At 39.1% G+C, this 13,997-nt stretch overlaps 1 protein-coding gene across 1 annotated transcript in view; it reads left to right on the top strand.

Annotated features, from left to right (window-relative positions):
- The window catches only part of ANTXR1 (ANTXR cell adhesion molecule 1), a 324,308-nt gene that overhangs the window by 69,011 nt on the left and 241,300 nt on the right, over positions 1-13,997 (top strand). The window contains exons 7-8 of the mRNA XM_020985369.2: positions 1,987-2,055; positions 5,579-5,659. Coding sequence (XP_020841028.1) covers positions 1,987-2,055; positions 5,579-5,659 — 150 coding nt within the window. The remainder of the gene's footprint in view (positions 1-1,986; positions 2,056-5,578; positions 5,660-13,997) is intronic.

The raw sequence follows: 13,997 nt of genomic DNA, 5'->3' as shown, positions 1-13,997 counted from the left end.
ACTCTTGTTTTTTCTTTCTTTCTTTCTTTCTTTCTTTCTTTCTTTCTTTCTTTCTTTCTTTCTTTCTTTCTTTCTTTCTTTTTTTGGTGAAGAAGTGTTAATCTTTCTATAGCAGCCTTAAGGTGATGGACTGTTTGTTTACTTAGTATTGTATTGGTTATTGTTAGAGTACTTTCCATATCTGTTCTACCCATTTTACAATTCTGAAGTTGAACAATAAGACTGAAATTGCATAGCTGTTGTTATTACAAATGTATTTTTCCCATTCAGAGTTGATTTTAAGTTGCCAGTAAGATTCTTATCTTGTTTAGCAACAGCCTTCTTCATCTGTCTTGCCCTCAGGACAGAGGTGTCCTTCATTAATTGGTTTAATATGACTCCTGGATTCAGTCCAAAAGCCTTCAGTCTTCATTATTCTTTGGTATACATTAAAAATTTTATATTCATCAGGTCCAAATGACATTTTGCATTCATTAGAGAAAGATTTCATGAGAACAAGAAGATGTTTAATTTGTTTTCAGTGCAACATAAAGCTTGATGTTATCTTTGTGCATCAAATAATTAATATGTTTAGTTTGATTCTTTAATTGAGTTCTATGTAGGGTCAATAACAAAGGGTTTAGAACTAGGTGGAACCATAATGGATTTAAAATGTCTCTCAGAAATGTGGAATTTTCTGTATATGGTTCTTCACATCGTGGTGCTGGTGACATTTTCCCACATGGACATGAAATACTCTAATATTCTCATTATACTTGGTCTTTTTTATATATTTGCAATACCCAAATAAGCTATGGGTATAGGACTGAATCAAAGCCTTCACAATAATTAAGAAAGGCGGTATGAATGTCAGGGTGATTTTGGCAATCTTGTTCGAAAATCACTGAATTGATAAGTTGCTCTTTCCACTCCTGGGACATCTTAGCACATCTTTTTTGCTTCTCAAGCAATGTCTTATTTTCTTATGAATGTTTATAGGGGTTTTTTGTGATAAAAATGATGAATATTTTGTATAAAGTGAATAGTTATATAATTGAACCCTATTTGGATGGGTCACTAGGGTTCTCATATTTTAACAATAAACATATAATGCCTTATGTTAAGGCAGATGTTTATTAAAATCCTGTCACTTAACATTTTTTTGCCTAATCATTCATTGAGATTAAGATTAAATCATAATGTTTTATCATTTCATCTCTCCCTTTCCTTCACTGTGGGCAAAGACAGGAGAATCAAGGATGCACATACAGGAGGTGACGTTGGTGAGGAGAAGATTCATTAAGGAAGTTATAAATAATAAGGGCAAGGGCACCCTTTTGTCATTTATTTATTACTTAAAATTATTAAAGAAGGATTTTCAGGATTATTTTTTAATCTTAGGAAACTATCCTGATAAACTTTAAAGAGCTAAAACAATGAGGCTGTTCTCATTATATATCTGTGTTGGCACAGAATATTTAATTCAAAAAGATTAATGTCAAATGATGATTAAAATAAAATTACTCAGTGACAGAACTGTAATAAAATATACCTATGCCAATACATAACTGACCTTTCATTTCACCTCATGAGATGCAGCATGATGCAATTGAAGATCAGTGAACTTGGGGTCAAAAGCCTTAGGGCACCCTTAGCAAGTAATGTAGTCTTCTGAACCACATTTTCTCCATCGATAAAATCAAAATATTTTTTGTATTGCCTACTTCACAGAACTGTTGTGGGAAATATGCCTGATAAACTTTAAAGAGCTAAAACAATGAGGCTGTTCTCATTATATATCTGTGTTGGCAAAAGAAAAGTTTACCCTGACATCTGGAAAGTACTTGGCTCTTTAGTAGAAAGAAAATTTTGTCAGATTAAAATGTAATATGAAAATATGGAAACTGCAAACTGTCCCGGAATATTTAAATGGTTTCATTTGTTTTTAATCAATTGAGTTCTGTGGTCTTCCTCCCTTTCTAATGTGATTCCTTTCTCTTCTCCTAGGCTAACAGATCTCGAGACCTAGGGGCAACTGTCTACTGTGTTGGGGTGAAAGATTTCAATGAAACCCAGGTAGGACCAGTGGTTTTCACAGACTATGACCGGTAGGAAAAGGCTATATTAAGGGCTCCCACAGGCAGCTGCCTCCACTAAAACCCTGCTCCTATGTTTCATCACAGCACGGAATGGCCTTGGATTCTCGAAAGCCATGTCAGTGGAGCATGAGCCCTGACAGGTCCTACCAAGCTGGAAAATCTTTGAGTATGGGCTCAGCAACAGACTGTGTGTCTGTCATCCAAGGATCAGCCTAGCTAAGTGCTGAAGGCTCATCACCACATGGCTGGCTGCTAGGTGATGGATATTTCTGGCCACAGCAACCCTTTAAAGTATCCACTAAGGTGTGGAAGTGTTGAGGTCTATATCAGTGAAGGGAGCACCCACATCAGCAAAACTATATTACTAGAATATAAGCAGTTAAATAAAATGAAAATATTGTGGAGAAAGAAAAGTAGAAACAACCAATATGAAGCCTGGCATTAGATGGAATATGCTTCTTTTGATTTGGCAACTTTCAGATACATTAAGGAAGAATTTGTTTTGTGTGTGTGTGTGTGTCTTATGGTTCCTAAATCATGAATCCCTATGATTATTGTATTAAGTATAAATCATGCACATAGAATCATAAAAATCATAGCTCTAGTGCTGGAAGGGACCTCAGAGGCCATTGGATACAATTCTCTCATTTTACAGATGAAGAAACTGAGGCCCAAAGAGATTAGTGTCTAGGCAAAAGAGCTATCAAAAGGCCTTCTCATCCTTAGGTTTATTTAAAATATAACTTGTGGGGAGTAATTAGTCTGGAATGGTTGAAAGAAGGGCTAGGGTGTCCATCAGATGCAGGCCTAGCACTTCTGGGTAGAGGGCAGCCACTTAGAGAGAGCCTTATACTTGAGCTGAAGACTTTAGCCTCCCCCTGATAACCTGCCAGTTATGATCACATAAGGGAAGCAGAAAATTCTCAAGCCTAGCTCATATTAAAGCTGGAGGAGGTGAGAGGGATGCTCTATCAGTAGGAACAGTCCAATTCATTGACTAGCTCAGGTTCTACTGTATGTGAAGTACTTGAAAAGAAACAAGGATAGTTAAGACTGGATGGGGTGGGGTGGGGCTACAGCATATCACATCTTTGGAGGCCACTAGAATTGTTGCTTTGGAATTCCCACAGGTTCAGAGAACGCATCTGAATTATTTCAGACAATTTAATGAAAGCCTGACTCACAAGGGAAGATATGGCACATAGGGGTGGGATGGACCAACCAGTCCAGGAGGCTAATAAGGACGATGTGACCAGGGAAGTAGGGCACAAATATGGATGGATAGTAATCAGAGTCTAGAGAAGTTATCAAAATCAAAAGTGTATAAATATTGGAAGTCAGAGTGGTATAGCAAAAAGTATATTAGATTTAGTCTCAAAGAACACAGAATCCTATTTAGGCTCTGCCAACTTGTTAGGGATTCCATCTTGGGCAAGCCATTTGGCCCTCTTCGTCTTCAGTAAAATGAGAGGACTAGACGAAACCTGCAAGTTCTCTTCCAGCTTTACCCTCCTCTTAGCTTACAATCAGAAGGTCCAGATAGATAGGATGTCCAAAGACCAGGCAAAGAATAACCAGAAAATATACAGCAATTACATGAGCTGCTAGATGGGTCATGAAATAATTGGGGAAATAGCCAGCAATCTAGACAGCCATAAGAGTTGGGAAAAGGCAGAGGCATTTCCCTCACATCAGGTTCACTAGTGAGCAGAATAGAATCCCAATTGTCATCCTGGATTTAGAGCCTGAGGGGACCTCCAAGAACACCTAAGAGCTCTTAACCTTTATGGTGTCATAGACTGTGTTGGCATCTGGGGAAAGCTATGGACGGAGGCTTTCTCAGAATAATGTTCATTGCCTACCTTTACAATTGAAGGAAATGCTAACTTTCAGTTACAGGTTTAATGAAAATAAAGATGTATTTTCCCCCAAGTTCATGCACCCCAGATTAAGAACTCTAGTCCACTTCTCTGCCTGTACTGATGAGGAACTGATTCATGTGGCTTAGATGAGGACTTGCCAAGGAGCAAACTAAATGACAAAACCTGGCCCAGAGCCCAGGTGTCCTGACTCCAAGTATAAAACTCTTTCTACAATAACATTCAGATAGTAGTAACATACTTTTCTTTTGTAGTGGAGAGATCGCAATAAGGTAACTACAAATTGGCCCTTTTATTTAGGTGGCCAGTTTCTGTCACGGAGGACTCCAGCTCCTAAAAAGAGCTTGCACTGGGGAATACTTTAAGAATGGGGGCAACAGAGAGAGAGGAAAGGGAGAGAGAGATAGAGAGAAAAAGAGGAGGAGGGGGAGAAGGAGAAAGAGGAGAAGGAGAAGAAGGAAAAGGAGAAGGAGAAGAGATAAGAAAAAAGAGAGAAAGAAAGTAATAGAGATAGAGAAGAGAGAAAGAGAGCTTTTTAAAGCACTTTTAGACATTTTATGATTTTTAAGCACTTTTAAGTATTTTATGACATGCCAAGCACCATGCTAAACACTGAGGATATGAATACAAGAAAGACAGCCCCTGCCCTTAAGAGCCTACGATCTAATAACTAGACAAATTACATCTCATAAACAGGGACACTTTGGTCAGGTTTTGAAATCCATATGAAATTGAATTCTCCTGTTTTTGTGCATTCTCCCAAAGGGCTGTTTGAAACCTTGCATTTGGCACTCTAGCCTAACTTTCAGTTGATTCCATCCACTCAATGTATTTCGGTGCTAACAAAGGGAACGGTAGGTTGGTATTAACACCCGCTCTTAACTCTGCTACTTAGAAGAAGCATAAGAGCAGGGATGGAGATGTACAAAGATTAGAAATGAACTGTAAGAGGCAACCTAAAACAGAACACTCACTGAAAAAAGGCTTTACTATAAATGTTCAGGGTCCTGTTATATGATTGTCCATGATAAGGTCAGGAGGCTTGAATAATAGAAATTTCAGGGTCACTCAGATTAGTCTCTTTCTTTCTTTAACCCAATACTCTGCCAGACAGAACCATTTGAGCTATCCAAGTCAGTTCCTATAATGACTTAGCTCTCTCTAGGTGGAAGGAGAGGGCCCCAATCATCTATATCCTTAAAAGTCAAAACCTACATTTATTTTAAAAAATCTGCTCTGAAAGGGAATTTGAATCTGGTTGAATCAAAGTTGCCAACGGGAATTTGGATGAATGGAAGAAAAATGAGCCAATGGCCTATTCCCAACTTCATAAATACATCAAGTCAGACCAAGTTTTGCTTTAAACAGGCCATTTTACTTCTACTCCCAAGGAGAAAAGTATTAAAACAAGTGTCAAAATTGGAGCAGAACCCTTCTGACTTTGCCTCGCCCTGCCTGGTAAGCTCATTATCACTGATGGCTTTGTGGTTAGTTCCCAGAGGGCCACTGAAGGCCCCAGGTTCCTCCTCACCCTGAAAGGGGTCCGAGTCTCTTGAATCACATTGCTTCTCCCAGAAAGTTTCATCCAAACCTGACACATATGTATTTGTATATTCTTAGCTGGCTCGAATCGCTGACAGCAAGGACCATGTGTTTCCTGTAAATGATGGCTTTCAAGCTCTGCAAGGGATAATAGACTCAGTGAGTATGATGCTTCCCCTTTAGACTGGAGAACTGGGGCTGAGGGCAGGTAGGTTGGTGGTTGACCCTCTAAGTATCTTGAGTTTATATCATTAGTCTAGATAAAAAAAATTATAAAAGAAAGGTACATTTCTTGATAGACTAAGAATGAAAGGGTATAAGAGTTTAGTCTTCTTTTCCTGCCGTTTCCTTGACATCTGTGTCCTCCTTTCCTTTTCCCTTCCCCCACACCCTTACCTTTTCTTCTCCTATAGCAATTTTGCCCTACCACCCAAAAAAAATAAAGAATGGGAAGAATAATGTTTCTAGCAGTTGTCCAGATGCAGGACTTGCTCTGTGACTCTTGCAAAGTGATGGTTTTGATTCTTAGTTTCCATTTGGCTGATCTCAGCCTTTCTAGCAGAAAATAGTTATGGTTATTGCTATTCAGTCGTTTCAGTCATGTCCAACCCTCCATGACCCCATTTGAGGTTTACGTGGCAAAGATACTGGAGTGGTTTATCATTTTTTTTTCTCCAGTTCATTTTGCAGATGAGGAAACTGAGGCAAGCAGGGTTAAGTGACTTACTCAGGGTCACACAGCTAGTGTCTGAGGCTAGATTTGAACTCACAAAAATGAGTCTTCCTGACTCTAGGCCCAGCACTCTATCCACTGTGCTACCTTGCTGTGGCTATCTGGTCATAATAACTACCATTTCTGGGGTTCTCTAGGGTTCACAAAGTGCCTTTCTCACAACAAGCTTGAAAGGAAAGTAGTACAGTCATCACTGGCCTCATTTTAAAGAGAAGGAAGCTGGGGCTCAGGTGTTAAGTAATCTGCCCAGGGTCACACAGCTAGTTAACAAAGTTAGGACTGGGGAACAGCTAGGTGGCACAGTAGATAGAGCACTGGCCCTGGATTCAGGAGGATCTGAGTTCAAATACAGCCTCAGACACATAACACTCACTAGCTGTGTGACTCTGGGCAAGTCACTAAACCCCAATTGCTTCACCAAAAAAACCCCAAACAAACAAACAAACAAAAAACCCCAACAAAGTTAGGACTTAACCTAAGACTCCATAACACCAGGGCTCCCCACTCCATGACTACAATGCACTATCTCTCTCTCACCCGTGCACTGCTGTATTGGAGTTCCCATCAGCCATTTAGAACTTGCAGCTAAGCTTCCATTTCAGTCAGATGGATGAAGCTTTGGTCTTGTTCATCTGAGCCTGTTAGCCGTGTAATTCTGGTCCTGAGAAGGGTATCACACTCAAAAGGGAGGAATTCAAGTTTAGAATTGAGGGAAGGTTCCATGCTTACAATCCTTCCCCTACATCCTTTGTTTACTGAGAGGCAAAATTGTCTGGCTTGCATAAGCTCACTTTCCTTCGGGTTTTTATTTTATTTTATTTATACTGCATGGCTAATGGGACAATGTATGGCTATGACCTACCTTTCAACATTCTGTAAACATCGAGCCAGCACCCCTGGTTTTGTTGCAGTATCAGCTGGTGCCAGTTTGAAAGTTGGCAACCTAGAATCCTCCTAGCAACTGTCTAATGAAATACAGAAGAGCCCTCGCCTCTGCCTCCAGGTTTTGTGACAGAACCACGGCCAGTTTTTTTTCCCCTTTTTGGAGACTTCTTAGGCTCTGGGATTCTTGACTGAGTAAACACAGTTCTTCCACATGATAGCCTTTTAAGCAGTTAAAGGCAGCTATCAGTTCTCCATTCCCTCCACCCCACCCCCAAAACTCCCCCCAAGGCTTCTCCAGGCCATACCAAGTTTCTTCATTGGCACATTTTAAGTCTCCTCCTCACCATCCTAATTCCCTTTTTCCAGATAAATTCCGTATCAGTGTCCAACCCAAAACGTGGCTTGATAAAACCAGATGCAACAGAACAATCACCTACCTTGGTCTTGACCTAGACTCCTAAGAGTCTAGTATGCTGTAAAGTTAACATTGGATTTTTGTTTGGTGTTTGCTTTTTTTTTTTTTTTTTTGGCAGGGTGGTGCAGTGGATAAAATGCTAGACTTGGAGTGAAAAAGGCAAGGTTCAAATCTTGCCTCCAACATTATATGACCAAGAGCAAGTTACTTAACTTCTCTCAATTATCTCATTTATAAAATGAGCTAATGATATCTCTAGGACTCACATGAGGCTCAAATTAGTGTGCGCAACAGTACTTGCAGGACCTTAAGGTACTATTTGAATATCAGTTTTTAACTATTGCTATAGGTGACCACCAAGTCACACATTGGGTTCAAATTGTGGTCACAGTTCACTTACTTCCACAGGACTTTTTTTTAACGTGTACTGACATTCACAAAATAAGAGAGAAGTAAACCAATTTTCAAAAAGGGGAAACTAAGGCATAGAACAAATTGGTTATCCTGAGGTCATCTGGGAGCAAAAGCAGACATTGGTATCTAGGGTGTTTTTCACTAATGGGCCTCAGAAAAGCTGATGCTCCATTCTCAATTGATGATCTGGGTTGATTATGGGAAAGGAAAAAGTTTAGTTCTGCTGAGGACCCCCTCATTACAGAACCCTTTCTGTTCTCTATCATCATCATCATTATCATCTGGCATTTATATAGCATCTGTTATGTGCCAGGATGTGCTGAGTACTTTACAAACATCCTATTTGATCCTCACAACAACCCTGTGAGGAAGGCAGTATTATCCCCATTTTACAGATGAGGAAACTGAGATAGAGGTTAAGTGACCTGCCCAGGGTCACAGAGCAAGCCTCATGTGTCTGCCTCCAAGGCCTAGTAAATAATGGCAAACTTTATTATAAGCATAACCCTTTTAAAGAGACACCAGGCCCAAGTGAGTGGTGTCCCTTCCTATTATGACCCCAAGGGCTGCAGTGGGTTCCTCTGAATACATCGCTGGGGTGATGCTTGGAAAGAACCATTTGGCGAGGCTGTTTTCAACCCAGTAGTGAGTTGAGGTGGGTGTTAATCAGGGTTCACTGTTTAATGAAGCCCCGCAGGGTCATATTTACTTGGGCCAATTCACCTTTCACCTAAGCCAATACTCTGACAAATTGGTTAATCAGAACCCACTATTTCCACTGCAAAAATACTCTACCCAGGGGTGGGGAACCTGAGGCCCTAATTAAGGCCCTTTGATTGAATCCAAACTTCACAGAACAAATCCCCTTGACAAAAGGATTTGTTCTGTAAAACTTGGATTCAGTCAAAAGGCCTTACCCAAAGACTTAGAAGGCTGCAGATTCCCTACCCCTGCTCTACTCTCAGGACCTCAACCTCTACCACAGCCAGGTGCTCTGGTTAACTAACTCAATTTCTGGTGGACTCGTTCATTACATATAGCTCAGAATTCTTTCAGTGGCACAGCTAGGCATTTCTTAAGCAGTATCTATTCCCTATTAGATGGCAATGTAGCAAAAGTGGGCCTGCTCTACAAGTTGAAAGAGCAGGAAAAGCTATTTTTTTTTATAACTGGTATGAAACTTCAGGTATAGAAACCCATCAACATTTTCACTTGGGGGATGAAACCTGACTGATCAGCAGCTTGGCTGACAAATTTTACTCTGATACCTACTGAGCTTGATTTAGTGTTAAATCTTATATCTCAACTTACAAGCAATGTGACCACAAGCAAGTCATTTAAACTGAGTTTCAATTTAGATGAGGAAAATGCTTCATGGATCTAAAAGCACTTTAGAATTTTGAATTATTTATTATTTATCTAGACCCACAGTTTCCTCTCACAGGGTAGAAACCTCTCCCAGAGAGGAGCAGACCCCTAGAGCCACTGCCTGGTCCAAGTGGTGACCTATCCTGGATTTGTAATGTGGGCGTGTTGCTTGTAACCAATAGAGTGGAATTACCGTAGGTTGTGGCATAGTGCACAGAGCAGTAGGTCTGGAATCAGGAAGCTCCAAGTTCAAATCCAGCCTCAGATACTTATTAGCTGTGTGACCCTGGGCAAGTCACTTAACCCCTGTTTGCCTCAATTTCCTTATCTGTAAAATGAGCTGCAGAAGGAAATGGCAAACCACTCCAGTATCATTGCCAAGAAAACCCCCAATAGGGTCAATAATAACAATAAAACTCAAGATCACATGGGCTCCTGTTGGATAGGTCTGGCCAGCGGCAGGGACTGAATGATGGGGCATGGGATACATGCCTGGTTTGAGTGGAGCAATCTATGACAGTATTATCTCCTTTCTTGAGGGCCCAGAAGCAAGAAATGGATCCTTCAACAATTTCTTCTGTGATCAGAGCAGATAACATAAGATAAATGAGCAGGAGTCAAAGGCAGCAGATTTATTAAATTCTTGGAAAATCATCAGCAATGAGGAAAGATTAGGACCCGATGGGCCAAATAAGAAAATGTGGCAAAGGTTGAGAGCTTCAAGAAAATGAGTGTTTTAAAAGGCTTGGGCTCATGTAAAGAGACATGTTTCTAATTGACTCCTTCAGTGTGACCACAGCAGTTACACGGCACAGTAGAGAGGGTCAAGAAATCCCAAGTTCCCATTCTGCTTCAGGTTTTTCTTAGTTGTGTGACACTGGGCAGGTCACTTACCATCTCTCTGCTTCATTTTCCACATTTGTAAAAGGGGGATAATAATAGCACCCACCTCACAGAGTTGTGGTGGTCAGATGAGTCAACACATGTAAAGCGCTTTATAAAAACTTAATAAGTCATATAAATGCCAACATTATTAGTTATTATCATGCCAGAGTCATTTTGGGCTCTTGGGTTTGGTACTGACCCTTCTTCTTCTCTGACTCCCCAGTTCTGTTGAATCACCTTCAGCTGTTCCTATCTCCCACCTGTCGCTGGCATTTCACACATTTGAAACAGCTGTTTGGCATTAGATATATATTATCTGTGAGGTTCCTGTCCTAAGGTTTTTTAAGTAAATAATACTAGTGCCAAGGTATCTATGGAATCAAAAGCTTGAGTCATTTTGGGGAAGGGTTTGCTATTCACTTATAAAAAAGACAGTGCCACGGCAAAGAAAAGAGAGAGAGAGAGAGAGAGAGAGAGAGAGAGAGAGAGAGAGAGAGAGAGAGAGAGAGAGAGAGAGAGAGAGAGAGGGAGAGAGAGAGAGAACATTCCCTTACCTTGCTAAAGCATAGTTTGCTCCTTCATTCCTCAATCGGTGGGGACCCACTTGTAGATTTTTGGAGGTTTGTTTTTGTTTCGTTTTGTTTTTGCTACCACAACAGATGCTGTTATTTTGATTTATACAGGACCTTAATTTTAGTCTTTGACTTACTTGGGATAATAATAATAATAATTTGTGATAGTATATTATATTATTAGTATATTTTACTCTATTAGTATTTATGCCATATGTACTGCATATATGCAGTGTATATACTAATACATTACATATTAGTGTATATTAATATATTTTGCTATTATTATATTATGAGTATATTAATAGTACTATTTAGCATAATAATAATTATCATTAGCATTTGTGTATCACTTTAAGGTTTGCAAAGCGTTTTTACAAATATCATCTAACTTTATTCTCGTGGCAACACTGGGAGATATCTGCTATTATTATTCCCATTTTATAAATAAGGAAACTGAGGCTAAATAACTTGCCCAGGGTCACAAAGCTAAGTGTCTGAGGTGGGCTTTGAGCTTAGGTTTTTATGACTCCAGGGTCAGTACTTTATGCACTATGTCACATAAGTGCTTGGAATGGATGCCTGATAGTGGGATTGCTGGGTCAAAAGTATGAATACTTTAATGACTTTTTCATAAAATTACAAATTATCTTTACAACATTTACACCAATTTACAGCTTCTTCCCTAGTATATCAATGTGTCTGTGTTTCCATTGCTACTACAATGCTGACTATTTTTGTCTTTTATCATCTTTGCCAATTTAATGTGTGGGAAAAATCTCAGAGTTGTTTTAATTTTCATTCCTTTCATTAATAATGATTTGAAGCATTCTTTCTTCTGATTGTTTATAGTTTGCATTTCTCCTGTTGAAAACTGTTCATGTCCTTTGACTACTTATCTATTGGGGGAATGACTCTTGGTCACATATGTTTGCAGCCATTCCTTATGTAATTTGGGTATTAGATTCTATAAAAACGTATTTGATGCAATATTTTCCAACTCAATAGTCACATTGTACAAATATTTTTATTTTACATAACTGACATTGTCCATTTTATTTTTCATAATGACCTCTATTATTTGTTTGGTTAAGAATCATCCCTGTAACTATATATTTGAAAAGCAACTCCTATAATTTTGAAAAGTTCTGAAGCCTGAAAACTCCTATAATTTTTAATGTTATGATCCTTTATATTTAGTGCGATGATTCATTTGGAGTTAAATTCGGTATTATTTTTTCTTAATTAGACTTATTTTAGTTTTTTGATTTGGAAAAATAAGCTCAATAAATTATAGATTTTAAAAATATGATCATCGAGATATCTTCAGGGCCCTTGGAGCAAGGGAAGATGCTATGCAACATGCGAGCACGAGGAAATCATTAACTTTTTTGGCCCCAGTTTCCTAAAAAATGAGCAGGTTGGATTGGATTATCTCTAAACTGTAAATCTGAGTCTACATCTCTGGTCAGCCATCCAACAGCTCTCAAGAGGCAGTTATAGAAGGAATTTCAGGCAGTTCAGATGATTTTTCCACATGAAGAAAGTGAATTAGTGGCAGAGAAAAGATGGGAACCCTCACTGTGTAACAATTTATATAGCCCATAGTACACAGACTTTACCTTGTTTTGGCATTAACGTCTTAAATTCTTAGTATTCTACCCAAAGGGTGAATGTACGTCATTATTACAAGGGCTATATAGCATGACAAAAAGAGAAGAGAACTTCCCTTTCCTAATCAGATATTATTATTGCTGTAATATCCAAATGTGACAAAACTTCTTCTAATCCTGTAATGTCAAATATCACATTTATGCAGGTGACTCTTAGATCTATACTTCCTTCTACAATCTCTTCCAAGTTTCAGTACTCAATTCCAGCTGCCCAACCTACTCCTTGACTCTCTATTCCTGCCAACACCTCAAATTCAATGTCCCAAACTGGATTCATCCACTTCCACTTTGCCCCCCCCCCAATCCCATCCCTCTTCCCAACTTACCTATTGCTGTTGATACATGTTGATACACTTTCTTTCCAATCACCTAGGCTCAAAACCTAAGACTTCGATTCTTCAATTCTTCCTTCTCCCTCACATCTAAACGGTTGTTAAATCCTGTGAATTTTACTTTACTGACATCTCTTACCTCTGCCCTCCTCTGATCACTTTCAGGGCAACTGTCATAGTTTAAGCCTGTAGCAGGCTTTCTTAGACTGTTACAAAAGCTACCCAACCAGGCTCCCTGCTTCCCATCTCTTCCTTCCACAAAACCTTGTTCACGTAAGTAACAAAGTAATCTGGGACTATGCCTTTCCTGATCAGAATGCTGCATCTGAAGCCAAAATATCTGGGCTCAAAAATCTGGCTCTGCTATATACTTCTTATTTGACTTTAGGCAAATGACCTTCACCTCTCTTGTCCTCAGTCTTTTCATCTGTAAAATGAAGGATTTGGCTTAGACGAACTTTCAGGTTCCTACTAAGTCTGATCCTGGGAACCTTAAGCAGTTTCCTGTTTTCTGTAAGAAAAAATACAAACCAGAATTTAAGGTCCTCTGCAACCTGAAGACAATTTACCTCTCTAACCTTATTTCTTTCACTTTATTCACCTTCATGAAATTGGACTACTAGATGTTCTCTAATCTTATGCTAGGCTTTCTAGCCTCGATGCATTTGCTCATGCACACCTAGAATAGTGCCTCCTTATTTCTGCCTCTTGAAATTTGATTCCTTCAAGGTTTAGTTCAAATGTAATCCCTTCAAAGAGGCACTATCTCTCCTCAAGTTTTCTTACAGCAATTTGTTTGGATCTCTCCATTTCTTTTTACATTTAGAATGTAAGCTTGTTGAGGGCAGCACTTAGCACAATGTCTATCAGAAAACAGACATTTAACAAATGCTTGTTGATTGATTCCTTTGTCACATTTTCTCTTGTATCATACTTAGATCTACAACTCATTCACTTTATGAGAATATGTTCGGTGATAGCAGAGATTGTTTCATTTTTGTCTCTATTCCAATCGCCTAGCACGGTGCCCCATACATAGTTGGCACGTGAATGATGATTGGATCACATTGAATTGGACTGGGCTTTGACATTGTTTCCACTAGTATTTGGCAGGAAGTTGAAAGAAAGAAAAATCTTTGGGATAGTTGGAAGTCTCTTAAGCTTTGAAGTCATCTCTTTAAGCTGGTAAAAATATAAGGAAGAAAACATTTCATTGTTTT

This window comes from Phascolarctos cinereus, unplaced genomic scaffold, assembly GCF_003287225.1.
Source record: "Phascolarctos cinereus isolate Bilbo 61053 unplaced genomic scaffold, phaCin_HiC Scaffold_2;HRSCAF=192, whole genome shotgun sequence".
Classification (NCBI taxonomy): Eukaryota; Metazoa; Chordata; class Mammalia; order Diprotodontia; family Phascolarctidae; genus Phascolarctos; species Phascolarctos cinereus.
The sequence above is the reverse complement of the archived record's forward strand: the minus strand, read 5'-3'. Positions and strand labels throughout refer to the sequence as shown.